This window comes from Conger conger, chromosome 5 (genome assembly GCF_963514075.1).
Source record: "Conger conger chromosome 5, fConCon1.1, whole genome shotgun sequence".
NCBI classification, from domain to species: domain Eukaryota; kingdom Metazoa; phylum Chordata; class Actinopteri; order Anguilliformes; family Congridae; genus Conger; species Conger conger.
The window spans coordinates 32,879,051-32,896,240 of NC_083764.1; the positions used below are offsets into that span (position 1 = coordinate 32,879,051).

The 17,190-nt window shown below is 44.2% G+C and overlaps 1 protein-coding gene across 1 annotated transcript in view; it reads left to right on the forward strand.

The window, feature by feature from the left end:
* The first annotated feature begins 239 nt into the window (after positions 1-239).
* Positions 240-17,190, forward strand: part of LOC133128845 (potassium channel subfamily K member 10-like) — a 79,331-nt gene continuing 62,380 nt past the window's right edge. Inside the window, exons 1-3 of the mRNA XM_061242652.1 lie at positions 240-411; positions 6,169-6,572; positions 16,483-16,597. Coding sequence (XP_061098636.1) covers positions 357-411; positions 6,169-6,572; positions 16,483-16,597 — 574 coding nt within the window. The 5' untranslated portion in view covers positions 240-356. The remainder of the gene's footprint in view (positions 412-6,168; positions 6,573-16,482; positions 16,598-17,190) is intronic.

Genomic DNA, 17,190 nt, shown 5'->3' on the forward strand with positions numbered 1-17,190 from the left:
CCATTTGCATCCTTTTTGTTTACTGACGGCGGGAGTGCTACCGTGTGATACTGCAGTGTGAGGGAATCGTGTCATGCACAGGTTTTCCTTGAAAGATTCCGCGAAGCGAGGATAGTTCATTACGATCAATTTGTCAGTGTGTGCACCACTCACCCCCCTCGACACGCGCAGAAGCGACGCACGATGCGGGTGTAGTTCTCTCCTCATTTTCATCGTCATTCAGACGAAAAACAAAGCGTCCCAAGGAAGGGCACTGTGTGAGCAGATGAAGAAACATTTTCATATAATTCTATATAGGCTAGCATCCCCTTTTGAGCGCCAGTTTTATCCATTGGTGGAAACGGGAAAAGATCAAGATGAAATTCCCTACAGAAAACCCTCGAAAGCCAGGAAACTGGAGTCCACCCCAAGGTTTGTTTGTTGATATTATCTTCATTACCACGTAGAATTTTATATATGCCGCGTTTCCATTAGCTTATAGCCTGGTGTAAATATATTTGGGTACCAGTATGAAATGTAATTTAATGTACCTTGGTCAATTAGGTTAACAAGTGAACGAAAGACGGACGTATATATTCTGTAGTTGCTTTATTAAAATAAATAAATAAGCGGGACGTATATATTCTGTAGTTGCTTTATTAAAATAAATAAATAAATAAGCGGGCATCATGCTCAATTAGGCTAGAGCTGTGTCCTATGTACCACTCTGCGTCTGTCGCCTTGTATTGCGTGAGATGTCTTAAGGTATTACATTATTCATATACAGGGATTTATTGTTATCTTTTATTATAATGGTATATACATATTTAATATAACATTAATTGGCTGTTGAAAATTTCTGATTATCTATTCGATGTCTGGGAGGGCTGTACAGGCTACTGTCGGTCCCGTCTTCTGGTCTCTGTCTCTGGCAGATGGGCTCTGCCTGCAGCATGTCTAAGAACAATTCGTTGTGGCGGTGTGCCTGAATGAAGTGCACGGCCGCACCACGGAAACAGCGCATGAACAGGGTTGTGCATGCATTTTGGAATCCAACTGTCTGATCTGATTATCGGCTCTTTTCAACACATGATTCACTGCTGTTTGAACACGTAGCACACGGTATCAGCCAAAACGTCTAAATCCAGTCGTTGTTATTGAAAAAATAGCTTTGGGTATTCCTCTGATGCAGTATTCTGCTACACATTTCCGATTGTCATACAGGCATATTATTTACTTACACAACACAATAGTCAATATGCAATACGTTTCGACAACACTGAGGAGCATGTACACTGGATGTTTGCACGTGAGCGTGTGCCTTTATTGCATAAAACACTTTACAGAGAGCGGGATCAATGACAGAATGTTTACTTCCGAAAGTGCGTTGAGCTGCACTCCCACATGTCATAGATTCAGAACTATGTGCCGACATAGTGAAATATAGGCACATATATAAAACACATCCACAGGCACATGTAGGATCTATGTATAATCTTGATCGCTTCATATGCCTATATAAGGTAGACATAGGCCTACCTTATGCGTTATGGCTAAATTGAATTATTTTATGTGCCACACAAGTGTGAAACAATTATCGCCAATTTCGCCGCACAGTCATAGAAATGTATAGCACATAGCGCATAGTATTTCTCATGTACACGTCTCTCATAGGTTGTATGGGGGTGATAAACCTTTTCTTGATTTATTGACGTGATGTGATGTTCAATTTACGAGTCATGCAGCTGTCCTTTTGTGATTCAATAAAAGTATTGCATTTGACTTATATTCTCAACATTTTCTTGCTATTTCGGCTGGAGAAATAAATTGTAAAAAGAAAAAGAAAAAAGATACACGTGTTTAAGTGTGTTTTAATCCTTACTCGGCATCATTAATCTCTCATCTCTTCTTATCCTGTTGGGCCTATTTCTATATTTATATTCAGAGACACATTGAGAGCAGGGGGTAGCAAAAAGTAACACTGCCTGGGACTGTGGCAAAACTGTGGCAAAACTTGCTAATAGCCTAAATAAGTTTATAACTAACGAATTTAGTCTATCATACCACCCTTAACGAATAAATCTACAATCTCACGAATTGTCCTACAGTTTATTTCTGACTTAACTTGATAGAAGATATTTAAAATTATTATGTCTGAAGCTAAAAATAAATAAAAAATCTTAAACTTATAATTATGGGAAGTAGTATTGTTTCGGCTACTGTATTCTCCGTTGAGAATCTATCTTACATTTTAGTATGTATATATAGTGTAACCACGGAGAAAGCCAGCCGATTAATTTGGTCTCCCCGAGCTCAACGGGAGAGTCCAGTTGAAACGTCCATTTCCAAGGAGTTGATTGGTTGAGGGCGACGGTGCTTTATACACTCAGTGAGCACTTTATTATGTACTTATTAGACTTCTTTTTTAGACTTATTGGTATTCTGCTGCTGTAGCCTATCCACTTTTGACGTCAGCTTCCACCAGTCTGGCCCTTTCCCCTCTGACCTCTCTCATTAATAACATGTTTTTGCCCGCAGAACTGCTGCTCACTGGATCTTTTTTGTTTTTTTCGCACCATTCTGTGCAAACTCTAGAAAAAACAGCTGAACCTCTTGACCACGTCTGCATGCTTTTATGCATTTAGTTGCTGCCACATGATTGGCTGATGAAATATTTGCATTAACAAGCTGGTGTACAGGTCCACCTAATTAATTGCTCAGTAAGTGTATGTTTCAAGCCAATAGCCTGAGCATAACCTGCCCTGGACCAAGTTAGCCATGCAGCAAATGTTACCATGGCGATATACCCTGATTGAAAGTAACTCCGCTTCCTAGTATAGGAGACCCAGGGTTAGAGCTTCTGTCATATACTCCCTAGCTGTCCTCTTTTGCAAGTGTGCTGAATGTACACATAAATACAACAACAATTTGAAAGGAAAACAAGGAATAATAAATAAAATAAATAAATAAATAAATAAATAAATAAATAAATAAATAAATAAATAAATAAATAAATAAATAAATAAATAAATAAATAAATACGATTTAAAAAGGGGAAAAAATACAATTATTTAATATAGCAACCTAAAAGACATAGTAAAAATAAATAAAATAATTTTAACACTCTAAAACACTCACAAGTCAGGCTAACTAAATTATTTGTCACCGCTTTTAGTTTCAGGGTTTACGGTAAGGAGTTTCAGGTATCTGGACAATCTGAAAGCAAGGTTTTTCTCTTTTTTTTCTCTCCCCTCCCAATTTGGTAGCCAATTGTACCCCGTCTGATTCAATTAGAGCTAGTATTAGATACACCGCCCACACCCCGTCCCTCGGCGGCTGACGGGAGAGCGACACGCCTTCTTCAAGCTGCCTCGCCTCCCAAGTCGTGACCATGAATCCGAGGCGCTCGAGGTGCTTGTTTTTTTTTGTGCGGTGATCTACTAACCCTGCCAAGTCCCTCCCTCTGGAGCAGCGAGCCGGCCAAACTTGGCTTTTTGGCAGGACCAAGAATCGAACCCTGGTCCCCGGTGTGCAACTGCAGCAAACTGCAACCACAAGTCTGCTGCGTCTTAGCCTGTTGGCCACCGCGGCTCCAGCAAGGTTTTTCTCAAATTTGACTGGACCAGTTCCAAGAAGTATTGAAAGATATTGTAGTAGATTTTGTAGAAGTGTTTTGTAAATCAGTGTTTTCATTCAATAACACATTGCCTTCCCTCATTCCTTGATGCAGAGAGAGGCTCAATTTGCTTGATTCTTGTAGAAAAATATTAGCAATTTTTGATAATATGGTAATTTGTAATCTATTACTTTCAGTAATGTGTTCCCTATTAAATTAGTAGTGTAACAAGCTCCAGGGACCGACACACAAAATGTTCTTGAGTCACAGAGGAAACAGAGAAGACTCAAATGACAATTAGAGGTATCCCCAGTTCATCAGCACAGCATTACAAGAGCCAGAAGAGGGTTTCTTGTTGTTTATATTTTATTTGACAGAAGACACATTCAGAGGAAAATGTTTCTATTACTGAATTTAGTGTGGCACATCAGAAAACACCAGAAGGGTGCTACCATTATGAAACATTTATCAGAGAACTCGGGATCTGTAGTGTCATACCCCCCAAACATGCCTATCCAGTGCCCTGGTAGCAGGCTGGTCACACTTCTCTGTAGAGCAGCAGTGTAGGGCTGTGTTAAAATGTTCTTCACCAGTCCCTGAATGGAAACACACCCTTGCCTCTCTGTATGTCATTATACAGTCCATTAGGAAACTGAAGCTTCAACCCTTCACTCATTCTGACTGGCTACCTCTTTTGGCTGTACTCTATCCTGTTCAATAGCGTTGTGTACTCTAGGAATTCTTGACTGTGGAAAGGAGACATAAATGTTGGCCAATCTTTTGTGTGTGCATAAAGGTTAGTCAAGGGCATTCATTTCTACCTATGTGTGAACAGTGCTTTCACACTTGTATGTTGTAACTGTAGATAAAAAATAAAAAAAATAGTAGGAGAGAGGGGTACAGGTTTATGGGGCATTGGGAATCCTTTTGGGACAGGGGTGAGTTGTGCAAGCGTGATTAGCTGCACCTCAACTAGAGAGGAACTCTGGACTGGGTCAGCGTATGCTTAGGGTTGCACATGATTATTTAAACTAGGGATTTGAGGGGCAGGGAGAATAGAGAGTGCAATGGGCAGGGAGGCATAGAACACCCAGACAGAAATGGCAAAGGCTACATATAATGGTGAGAGCACTAATAAAATCTTTATGCTACATTTTAGTAATGGTGGCTTTGGAACTTTTGGAACTTGAGGCTGTTATTATGAGTGGAGGCTATGACATTGTAGGGATTACAGAGACATGATTTGGGGATGAAGATGGGGATGAATATAATATATAGGGGTATAAACTTATTAGGAAGGACAGATCCAGTTAAAGAGGTGGGGGTGTGGCTGTTTATGTAAGAGAAAATCTTAATGTGCAAGAAATTCCAGAAATTCACCAACAAATTTACCAGTGAGGATATTTGGATTAAGCTTATTTGGGAAAATAACATAGTGTGTTACTGACTGCCAGCCTCAGACAGTAGTGTGAATACAATGTGCTTTAAGAATATAAACAAGCTAGTCATGGAAGTTAGACTATTATCATAGGAGACCCAAATATTACCCAAATATTAACTGGTATTTGATGACTGGACAGGGAAAAAGTGAGGGGGAATTTTTAGATGTTATAAATGACCCTTTTTTTTGCACAGTATGTCAGTCAGCCTACTAGAGGGCAATCAAGTCTAGTGTTATCTGGGGTTATGTAATGATTCTGACAGAATTTTCATTATAGAGGTAATGGAACCACTTGGGACAAGTGGTCATTGCGCAATAAGTTTTGATGTATTTTGGAAAATGAAGAGGGGCTCCTCTAAATCCATGATTTTTTTATTTTAGGCATGCTTTAAAAAGGTTAACTTTAAAAAGATGCGATCAAGTGTAAATAAGGTAGAGTGGAAGCAAGTTCTTGATTGCAGGACTGTGAATGAAAAGTGGGTTCAAAAGGGTTATCCTTTTTATAAATTGATTCGAAATTGCGGAAAAGTATGTTGAAATTGGGGAAAAATAACTACAGTGTCCCCATCACTGCACTGGGGCATTGGGGTTTGTTTGCCAAGAGGGAATTTCACTCCCGACACGGATACTACTTCCAGCAGTAATTTAGTTTTCCCAGGAGGGGATCCCTTTCTTCCCATAATTTACCATAACTTCTTCAGTGGATTCCATTTATCCATGATATTAGTATATAAGTATTTTAAGAAGGGTAAAGACTTTTTTAAAATTCTTGAAGTCAATTTTTTATTTAAAATGAATGGGCCTCTCTGGACTGTTTATTTTACTGTATACTGTACATGTAATGGGGTATGAGATGAAGTGTTACACTAGGCATGCAGGTGTGTGCAAAGCACTAATGGCTTCTTCCATGCTCAGCTAGACAGTGTGTGTGTGTGTGCATACGTGCAAGTGTATTTATGTGAAAATGTGTGTGTACTGTATATGAGCGTGTGTGTGTGTGTTTGTTTATAAGTATGTGAGCTACGTCCTCAGGTTCCTAATGGTCCCATTCACAGCTGTGTATCAGTTGGGTGTCTTGACTGTCTCTACTTTGGTCCATGTCTCTCCCTCTCCTTTCACCCCTCACCCACAGTGCCGGTCCAGACCAACACGGTTTCCCCAAAGAAGATTCAGTCAGGGATGCTGCAGTCCAGCCTGGTCCATGCCAGTGTGGCCACCATGCAGAATCCCATGGGCTGCGACTTGCTCTCAGGCAGCCTATCTCCGCTACGCCGCCTCTCTGTGTCCTCGCGCTCTGTGATGATGGCTAGTATGGACAGTACGGACGGCTCAGCCCTCCAGACTGTCATGAAGTGGAAGACAGTGCTGGCCATCTTTGTGGTTGTGGTGGCCTACCTGGTGGTGGGGGGCCTGGTGTTCCGGGCACTGGAGCAGCCCTTTGAGAGCAGTCAAAAGGACACCATCACGCAGGAGAAGTCGGTATTCCTGCAGAAGCACTCCTGCGTCACACCCAAGGAGTTAGAAAGGCTCATTATGGTAAGGCAGCCACACACAAAAGGCCCCCGATATTTTAAGGCTACAGCTGGCTTGCAATCACTTCCTTAGTTCAGGTAAAAGAAGAATTTCAGTATCTCGCCTTGGTTTTGATTGCTTTTGGAGTTATTGGTGTTAATCAACATGAGGACAACAGCTGTCCTAAGCACAGTCAAGGGAAGCCATAATGAGGCTGAGAAATTAGAAAGAAACTGTCAGACAAAATAAACAGTTTGGAACATCATTAAGAAGAAAGAGAGCACTGGTGAGCTCAGTAATTCTGCAGTGACCAGTAAGTCCTCTGCAGTGACCTAAGAATTTTTGGCATTGACAGATCAGAAACACTCTTCAAGTGGCAGGCATGGATGTGTCAGTGACTACTGACCACAGACGTCTTCACAAACAGATATACAGAGGGTACACTGCAAAATGCAAACTGTTAGCTGCAAAAACAGGATGGTCAGGTTAAAGTATGCTAAGTAGTACCTTAGAGAGCCTGCAGAGTTCTGGAAAAAAAGGTCTTGTGGACAGATGAGAGCAATATTGACAATCAGAGTGATTGCAAGAGCAAAGTGTGGAGACTAAAAGGAACTGCCCAAGAATCAAAGTACCCCCTCATCTGTGAAACATGGTGGGGTGTTAAACTGTAGTTTGGATATGTATGACTGCCACAGGTGCTGGCTCACTTGTCTTCATTGATAATGTAACTTCTGATAGCAGCAACAAAATTAATTCCAATATCAATCACCGATATGGATGTAAATACCCTCAAATTAAAGGTGACTGCACTTCAGCATCATAGTCATGGATTTATTTAAAATGTGCTGTAGTAAAAAGCCAAAAGAACACAAATTGTACCACTGTCCAAATATTTATGTGGCAAATATTTATACCTGTATGTGGCTTAATATTTTCTACTATATCAAAATGTACAGAAGCATGGATGTGGAAAATATACCTGTGACCTCTGCCTATGGCTGGGATATTAGGGCCTGAATAATCAGAAAAAATAGGAACAGACTAATTCCTGAGCTGATATGATTTCTTTATCCTTAATTTATCAAGGAGAAAATCATTATATTTATCCTGTTAAGAACCTGAAGCTGTATCTTAACATCTTTTACATTTCCATTTCAAAAGGTAAATCAAAGTATGCTTTTAGCCAGACCTGTTATTTATTATATTTTATGACTGGAGCAAATGCATCACAAAAGTGTCACTCGGTCCAGTACAACCACAAATCATTCTATCTGTCTATTATGCAAATTGAAACATGCTGTGACAGAATTTAATTAAAGTTAATGTCATAGATAAATACGGAATCCCGGTCGGCCGGGACAAGTTAATCTAGCAAAAAAAAAAAAAAAAAAAAAAAAAAAGTTTGATCCTATATATACTGTGGTAGCCAGGTCCAGGATCAGTCCCCCACTCGAGCGGAGCGGCCTACACGCAGACGGCAGGAGCCGGGAAAGGTAATAGACAGCAAATATTTCCCAGTTTCCTGCCTACAGGGTGCAGCACCATGGAGAGAGGAGTCAGCACGGCGGACAGCACTGCGGAGAGGAACCACGTGCAGAATGCACCCCCGCACACAAGTAATAAAGATCCACACAGCTGATCTCACCTCGGAAGGGGAATCAGCACCCTACAAAAGACCCAGCTGGCAGACAGACAGGGGCTGCGACTAGAGAAAGGACATGAGGCCAACACGTCCATGGAAACTGGCAAACTGAGAGACTCTGAATTACTTGTGGGAAAAGCATGTGAACATAACCGCCTCACCCTTTTAAAAATTAATTCTCTTTAACTCTGTTAGTAGACGGAAGCTACTCAGGGCTAAAATCGGAGGCAGAGGAAGACCGGGAATTGGACGCCACGGAGACCCCACCCACCAGCTAAGACAAGGACAGACAGCGTCCTGAGTTAAAGGATTTTTCTCAAATTCCGAAAGACGGAGACGGCGACTGAAAAGCCAATATTTTTGTTGAATGTGCGGTTTCCACTGGTTCTGACGCTCTAAAGGCATGTGGAAAAATAAACTATTGCTCACTTTACTGTCCATCCTGGTCTGGCTTGGTCTATTCCCTCCTGGTTGTGTTCTCTCTCTCTCTCTCTCAACCACAGCGAGTTGCCATACATGGTGAAGAATGCAGGCATCTGAACCGGACTACGCAGAGTGAATGGCAACAGGAGGGAGTTTACCGGGCCAGATGGAGGAAGCAATCAACGCGTTGCTGCACTCCCAAGGCGCCCTACAGAAGGCAGTGGTGGAACTCTGCCAGAAAACCACCCCAGAGGCCCCACACAGGAACCCCAAAGATGTGCTGCTCAAGCAGACGGCCGACGATGAGGTAGAGGCCTACCTGGAGATTTTTGAACTCACAGCCCTCCTGAAGAAATGGCCCCAAGACTCCTGGGGGGCCATTCTATCCCCCTTCCTCTGCGGTAAGGCCCAGAAGGCCTACAGAAGCCTCCCTGCAGCTGAGGCCCACGACTACCCCACCCTGAAGGTGGCTATCCTCGCACAGTACAGCTACAGCCTCCCAGCTCGGGCCCAGAGGTTCCAGCGATGGACCTACTAGCCCGCCCTCCCCGCCAGAGCCAAGGTGATACTATTGACTCCCTGGTCATGCTCTTAGAGAACCATCAGGTGGCGCAGGAGATGGTCAGGATGACACAGACCAACAGCCCCCGAAAACCATCAGGTGGCGCAGGAGATGGTCAGGATGACACAGACGGACAGCCCCCGAAAAACCACCAGTGGTGACCAGAGCCAAACCCCAAACTCAACCGAGGCGGGAAGGCGTTGACCGGGGGGAGGAGCCTGACGGTGAGAAACCAGGTTTTATGTGCGGCCAGGAGGGCCACCTGAGCTGGGACTGCCCTGGCCGAGAGGAGTCCATGGCCACGGCCCCGGAGAGTAGCAGACCTTGCCACCACCTGCTGGGCATGCAAGGGATCTGCAGCCCTGAGGCTCCCCGTCAAAATTGGGAGGATTCCGGGAACGCCGTCGCCCTGGTGAGACTGGCCTTTGCAGGAAAGAACCGAGGTGAGGATCGGCATCACCCCACTACCGAGGTGACCATAATCACCCCCAGGGGGCAGTTAACAGGGAGAGTGGGAGTGGTTGAAAACCTGCCGGTGCCGGTACAGTTGGGGCGGGATTGTCCCCTCTTCCTAGACCCTAGAGAGGCCGACCACCACCCCCCGGACCTGGTGGTCTGTATAGCCACCTCTGGTGAGAGCAAGGGGGAAGAGACCCAGCCCCGAAGAGAGAGACCAACACAGCCAGCTTCAGGGGGGAGCACCGAGACGGCCCCTGAGGTGATGGAACTCCGGGGACCACTAGAGGCCAAAAGTGGAAGCACAGGGGAATTCTCCCAATTCCGGCCAGACTCAGGATGGGCCCCCACAGACTTTGGCTCCGTACAGCTCCAGGATCCCCGCCTCGCCCAGGCCTGGAAAGCAGCGGCCTACATTGAAAGAGGGGTGAGTAGGCCGACGATGCCCTATTTTAAAATACAAAATGACTTTATCTATCGCACCTGTCAGATTAGGGGTGAGGAAGTTGACCAACTCCTCATCCCCCAACAATACGTCCCGAAGGTACTGTATATGGTGCACACACACCTGTTGGGGGCACATCTGGGATGGGAGAAAACATATGAGTGAATCATGACCCGATTCTGCTGGCCAGGCATAAAAAGAGCAGTGGAAGACTTCTGCAGACATTGCGCCGAGTGCCAGCTACACAACCCCAAGGTAACCTACCGAAATCCCCTGATCCCTCTCCCTATAATTGATGTGCCATTCCGCACGATAGCCATGGATATAGTGGGCCCCCTTCCCAAGTCCAGTCGAGGCCACCACTACATCCTGGTCATCCTGGACTATGCCACCTGCTATCTGGAAGCAGTACCACTGCAGGCCGCGACAGGGAAAACCGTCACCAAAGAGCTGTTTCTCCTCTTCAGCCAGATGGGTATCGCAGATGAGATAGTGACTGACCAGGGTTCCTGCTTCATGTCCATGGTCCTAAAGGAGATGTGCCAGCTGCTAAAAATCCAGCAGTTAAAGACCTCGATCTACCACCCCCAGATGGGCTCGTAGAACAGTTCAACAAGACCCTCAAGAGCATGATGAGGAAAATGATCACCACAGACGGTAAGGATTGGGACCAATTACTACTACCTTACCTAATGTTTTCCATCCGGGAGGTTCCCCTGGCATCTACGGGGTACGCCCCCTTCCAGCTGCTGTACAGGAGACGACCCCGAGGACTGCTGGACCTCACCAAGGAGGCATGGGAACAGCAGCCCTCCCGACAGCGCACCCTTCTTGAACACGTGGACGCCATGGACCAGCGGATCTGGCCGATGGTCCGAGAGCATATGAGCCAGGCCCAAGCTGAGCAGGACCGGCTCTACAACCGTGATGCTCAGGTCCACGAATTTCACCCGGGGGATAACGTAATGGTGCTTATCCCCACTAATGAGTGCAAATTCCTGGCCAAATTGCACAGCCCCTACGAGGTGGTGGCCAAGGTCAGCCTGGTTAACACGGTGCGACAGGTGGGGAGGAGACAGGCAGTACAAAGATACCACATAAATGTATTAAAAAGATGGCACAAGCCTACCCCATGCCCCGCGTCGACGAGCTGATCGGGTGGTTGGGACCGGCCCGCTACCTCAGCACCCTCGACCTCACCCGGGGCTACTGGCAGGTACCTCTTTCCTCCCAGGCGAGCAAGAAAACGGCCTTCACCACCCCAGACGACCTGTTCCAGTATAGGGTATTGCCCATCGGTGTCAATGGAGCCCGCCACCTTCCAATGGCTCATGGACAAGGTGCTACGACCACACCGGGAGTACACCGCCGCATACCTGGATGACATCGTTATTCACAGTTCGGACTGGGAGAGTCAGGCTAGAGGCTGTCCTGGGGGCGCTACAAGAGGCCGGGCTAACCGCCAACCCCGCCAAATGCCACCAGAGCAGGAAGGTGGATGGGATCCTGAACTGTCCATGGCCCACCACTAAGAGGCAAGTCCGTACCTTCCTGGGCCTGGTGGGCTACTACCGGCAGTTTATCCCTGACTTTGCGGCCATGGCAGCTCTCGTGCATGACCTGACCAAAAAAGATTGGGGCAACACCGTCAAGTGGTCGGAAGAGGCAGATCGGGCCTTTCAGGACCTGAGGGGGGCCCTGGGGCAAGAACCTGTACTGACCACACCTAACTTTGCACTGCAAATTATTTTACAGACCGATACATCGGAGACGGGACTTGGGGCAGTCCTATCCCAGGTACAGGACACCCCATTACCTACATCAGCCGAAAACTCCTGAGCCATGAAAAGAACTACAGTACGGTGGAAAAGGAGTGCTTGGCCATCCAATGGGCAGTGGGTAAGCTCCACTACTACCTGCTGGGTTGGGACGTTATATTAGTCACTGACCATACTCCACTGAAGTGGATGTACCGCAGTAAGGACACTAAGCCCCGAGTAACCTGCTGGTTCCTAGAACTACAAAACTTCAAGTTCAAGGTGGAGCACCGAGCGGGGCGGCTACACCGGAATGCCGATGCGCTGTCCTGAAGGAACGAGGGCCTCTGCTGCTAAGCTCCAGCCAACGGCTTGGAGCTGGAGGGGAGGGTATGTGGTGGCCCGGTCCAGGATCGGTTCCCCACTCGAGCGGAGTGGGCTACGCACAGATGGCAGGAGCTGGGAAAGGTAATAGACAGCCAATATTTCCCAGTTTCCTGCCTACAGGGTGCAGCACCATGGAGAGAGGAGTCAGCACCGCGGACAGCACTTCGGAGAGGAACCACATACAGAATGCACCCCTGCACGTGAGTAATAAAGATTCACACAGCTGAGCCACATTGGAAGGGGAATCGACACCCTACAAAAGACCCAGCTGGCAGACAGACAGGGGCTGCGACTAGAGAAAGGCCAACACGTCCGTGGAAACCGGCAAACTGAGAGACTCTGATTACTCGTGGGAAAAACATGTGAGCATAACCGCCTCACCCTTTTAAAAATTAACTCTCTTTAACTCATAGATGGAAGCTACCCCGGGCTAAAGTTGGACTGAGGCAGAGGAAGACCGGAGACCCCACCCGCCAACCAAGACAAAGACGGACAGCATCCAGAATTAAAGGATTTTAAAAATAATAATAATTCTCAAATTCCGAAAGACGGAGACGACGACTGAAAAGCCGATATTTTTGTTGAATGTGCGGTTTCCACTGGTTCTGACTCTCTAAAGGCACATGGAAAAATAAACTATTGCTCACTTTACTGTCCATCCTGGTCTGGCTTGATCTATTCCCTCCTGGTTGTGTTCTCTCTCACTCTCTCTCTCTCTCAACCACAGCGAGTTGCCACTATATGTAAACCAAAAATAAGACTTTCCTCATCTCCATTTTGCAGTTTTTGTTGACTAAAATAACACATTTTACTTGTGTAACACACTCATGTTTATACGTTAAGCATTCTAGACAGAAGGCAGGCCTACATAGTTGACAGTAAGCTTCATTTGTAACAGCACAGTGAAAGGAACAGTTTGAGAGAAATAAAGGTATAGCTAAACACGGATTATTGAACACGTAAAGAAATAAAATGAACAGCCCAAATTGCACTCCAGACAAGCGATCACTGAAACTTTGTATACTATTGTTTATCTAGTCAAAAGACAATACCCGCTATTAGCTATTACTAGTTAGCTTCCCAAATTAAAAAATGTCCACCTGAAGCATCATGCTTGTGCAATCGTGACTATGTTGGTATTGCCTATATTTAATTTAAAGTGGATATTTGTACATTTGTAAAGCTAACAGTTAATTTGCTTGTTGCTACCGATAACAAACTGGTATGGTTTTAGAATTAGATATATTAGATTGGATAATAAGCAATAGTATACAGAGTTTCAGTGATTGCTTGTCTGGAGTGTAATTTAAGCAGCTACACGAGAATAAGCCCCACTGGCTGTGGCAGTTAGAACCAATTTTCAACCAATGGGCTTGAATTTAAACAAACTTGTTAAGGCTAGTTTTGGAGGAGTAGGCTAGCTTTGGAGGAGTTCATGGACTGTTCTTGAAACCTAGGTCTATATTAGAAATATGACACTCTGCTGCCCCCTACTGCCAAAACATTGCAATTAGAATTTTGCTGCTGTCTGGCAGGATGAAATGAAACAGAAAAAACACTTTAGCTTATAATGCCGCGGCTAATTAATGTTACCAAATGCTGGCGCATAAAACACAGGTTGCTAGTGTATCATGGTGTATGATGACTGAGCATGTTTGTTTTATAATATTTCCAAGGTAATATCTTGCATAGGTTTCGAAACAGCTGGTTGACCAGCTCCATACTCAACATAGTTTGACAAGCTCAAGATATGATTTGAAACAGCTGGTAGCTGGTAATTTCAAGATGGTCATAGCTGGATCACACCAGGGCTTAGGACTGCAGCTGCACTTTCTCTTCTGGTCTCTATGTATAATGTATAAAATATAGAGCCAAATCAAGAAAGAAATATGTCTTATACCCATTATCCATTTTATTTGAGCACAAGAATAACCTGTTATCCCATTTTAACAAGTGGCTGCTGTGCGCGTGTTCATGCGTGTGTGCGTGCGGGCATATAAACTCTGGAATGGGTTTGTGCTAGGCAAGCGGACAGGAGGTCAAGAGGTGAGATGAGTCTGAAGCCTAGCTTGATGCATAAAATATTTTGTCCAGAATATTTTGTACCAAATCTTGTGCTCGATTTGAGGCAAGAACCAGCTCCGTCCAATGTTGTGATCACATTGATGCACACACAGAATGATACGCAATTCTGTAGTTTTCTCTATATGGACACTTGTTTCACTACTAATGAAAATAATGTTTGAATAATTGAATTTTAAAATCTTAAACTTTTAAAAGTCACTCAAGGGAGGGAGTGAAGGACACAGCCCTTTAAACCCAGTCCTGACTTTTCATTTTATTTAATTAAAATTATTCGGGGGAAATAGCTTTGTAATTAAAGATGAGAGATGATCTTCCCATTTATTAGAACATTTTTTGAACACTTTTTCAAAGCCTTTATCTGTTTATTTGAAAATGGTCTTTCTTTAGCACAGCACGGATGGTGCAGTAGGTAGCACTGCTGCCTCACAGCAAGGAGGTCCTCGGTTCGAATCCCGGTCCGCCGGGGCCTCTCTGTGTGGAGTTTTCCTGTTAGCGTGGGTTTCCTCCCACAGTCCAAAGACTTGCAGGTTAGGCTGATTGGAGAGTCTAAATTACCTGTGTGAGTGAGTGAATGGCAACCTGTCCAGGGTGTATTCCTGCCTTTTGCTCAATGTATGCTGGGATAGGCTCCAGCCCCCCTGCGACCCTGTTCAGGATAAGCAGGTTCAGATAATGGATGGATGGATGGTCTTCCTTTAGATGTTGGTGGGCTTAATAGGAAAGCCAGCCCTTTCAAATAGCTTTATCATAAATCTACCAATGCAAAGCAAAGCATTGCTTCAGTCTGTAACTTTGACTGACAACATTGTCGAGCCGTTCAGAGAGTTCCATTGAAAAATGGATTCTCGCAGACACTCTAATTATGGTTCCAAACCAATTAAAGCTGTAGATACCCTATCAAGAATGTGGGCAGTCCAGCCACAAAGATTTTCCCACTTTGGCTCTGTTAAGAAAGGAGTTAGAAGAGCAAACAATGTGTAGGAGTAGCCTACAGTGCAGCCCTTAAGTATTTGGACAGTGGTACTTTTTTTTGTTCCTTTGGCTCTGTGCTTCAGCACATTGGATTTGAAATAAAGCAATGTAGTATTAATTAATATTTACTAAACATTATACCATGGTCTGGGGGAATATTCCATTCTGATTTGATGCTAGATGCAGATTAAAGTTGTATAATCCTTCAACGTTTGGCATGTAGTCCAGGTCAAGCCTAATTGCCCTTCTAAATTAATGTGTTGCCTGCGGATTGTGTTATCCTGAAATGGTTGTTTGTAAACAGACAACTCTTAAGTAGCTACAGGTAGCCTAATCTTTTCCTTTAGTAGCAAGCTATCACCAGCACAAAACAGAGAAGCTAGCTATGTTGGCTAAATTGTGATTTTTGTATAATGTGTAGCCCAAGACAATTTCAGCATGTAAAAGCATTTTTGTGGAAATTGCACATCGGCAGTTGTGAAACTGGTGTAAAAACCTATAAGGCGGTCTGGGAATTATGAGGAAGAAACCAATTTAACCCTTGTTTAAACCCTGGAATTTAACCAAGATCAATACAATAATAGATGGCTAGCTTCTCTATTTTGCGAAGAACTGAACCAACTTACGTTATGTAACCATAGCAACATGCTGAAATAGTAGCCACCTTAACTGCTTGAAGTAGTTAGTACCAGCAAAAAAAGTTTTATTTTGAGGTTGAATTGCCCAAAATGATTAACGACCCCTCCTTATATTTAAATCTTTAGTAAAAAGCCACGGTATAAGCGGAAAAATCCACTCCAAGGTGGTCGTTAAACCGCTTTAACACACTCCGCGGAGGCCACTTTGCTTTGTGTCGGGTGGTTCTTCGCTTCCACATCATGCATTAAAACTGTTTAATGACCACCTCGTTATGGATTATGCCTTACTTAATTAGCTATACATTATATATTTATATGTGCATTAATTGTAATTATTATATCGTTAATTTGTTACATTTAGGACTATGTTATATTCTAAATTGTTACCTACCAGTGTTTATTATGATGGAAGAGATTTGGGTTATCATACTGTTTATTTACTATTAAATTACACTGTATTCGACAAAGCTGCTGTAATAATTGCTGCTGCACTGGACTGGATTTTGCACTCATAAAAGGAGCAAAGACCTCTGTGATTTGACGGACACACATTATTTTCTTTCACAGCGTTCCATAGAGGCTGCCAATGCAGGAGTCAGCCCAATTGGAGAAACCCATAATTCTAGCCACTGGGACCTTGGGAGTGCCTTCTTCTTTGCAGGGACAGTGATCACCACCATAGGTAACAACACACACATCATGCACACATTACCCTCCAAACATCCAGGATCTAGCCCCCACTAACTAACAATTTTTGATGCATATTTACATTTCTGTACCGGGTTTATGATATTTTATAGTGCTATTTATATTGTCTGAAGGATTGTGTGTACTATGCATATATAGGCTACTGCTGCATAGGCAATTGCCCAAGAACCGGACAGTAAAGATTTATTGACTGAGTGAAACTGATCCTGGAATAGTTGCGGTAGGCAGACACAAACAAACACAGACCTCTGCGTTTGATGGGGATCACTCTCAGCTATGCAGCATAGTGCAATAATGTCCAGACAGTCTGTTTCCCAGACTGCAGGGCTCTTGCTCAAAGCAAAAGCCCAAAGGGAACAGAATTGTTGTGGTTATGGGACAAATTCACTCTGATGGCATTTAACATATTGCAAAAACTGCATTAAAATATAGCTGCAAGCAGCAATTAAGGGGGGCAAGCACACACAGCCAGTATTAAGCCAATTAGGTCATTGTCACACATAAACTAATGATACTGCCGGCTTTCACAAGGAAATATATTTTTTAATATGCATGACACATTCACAT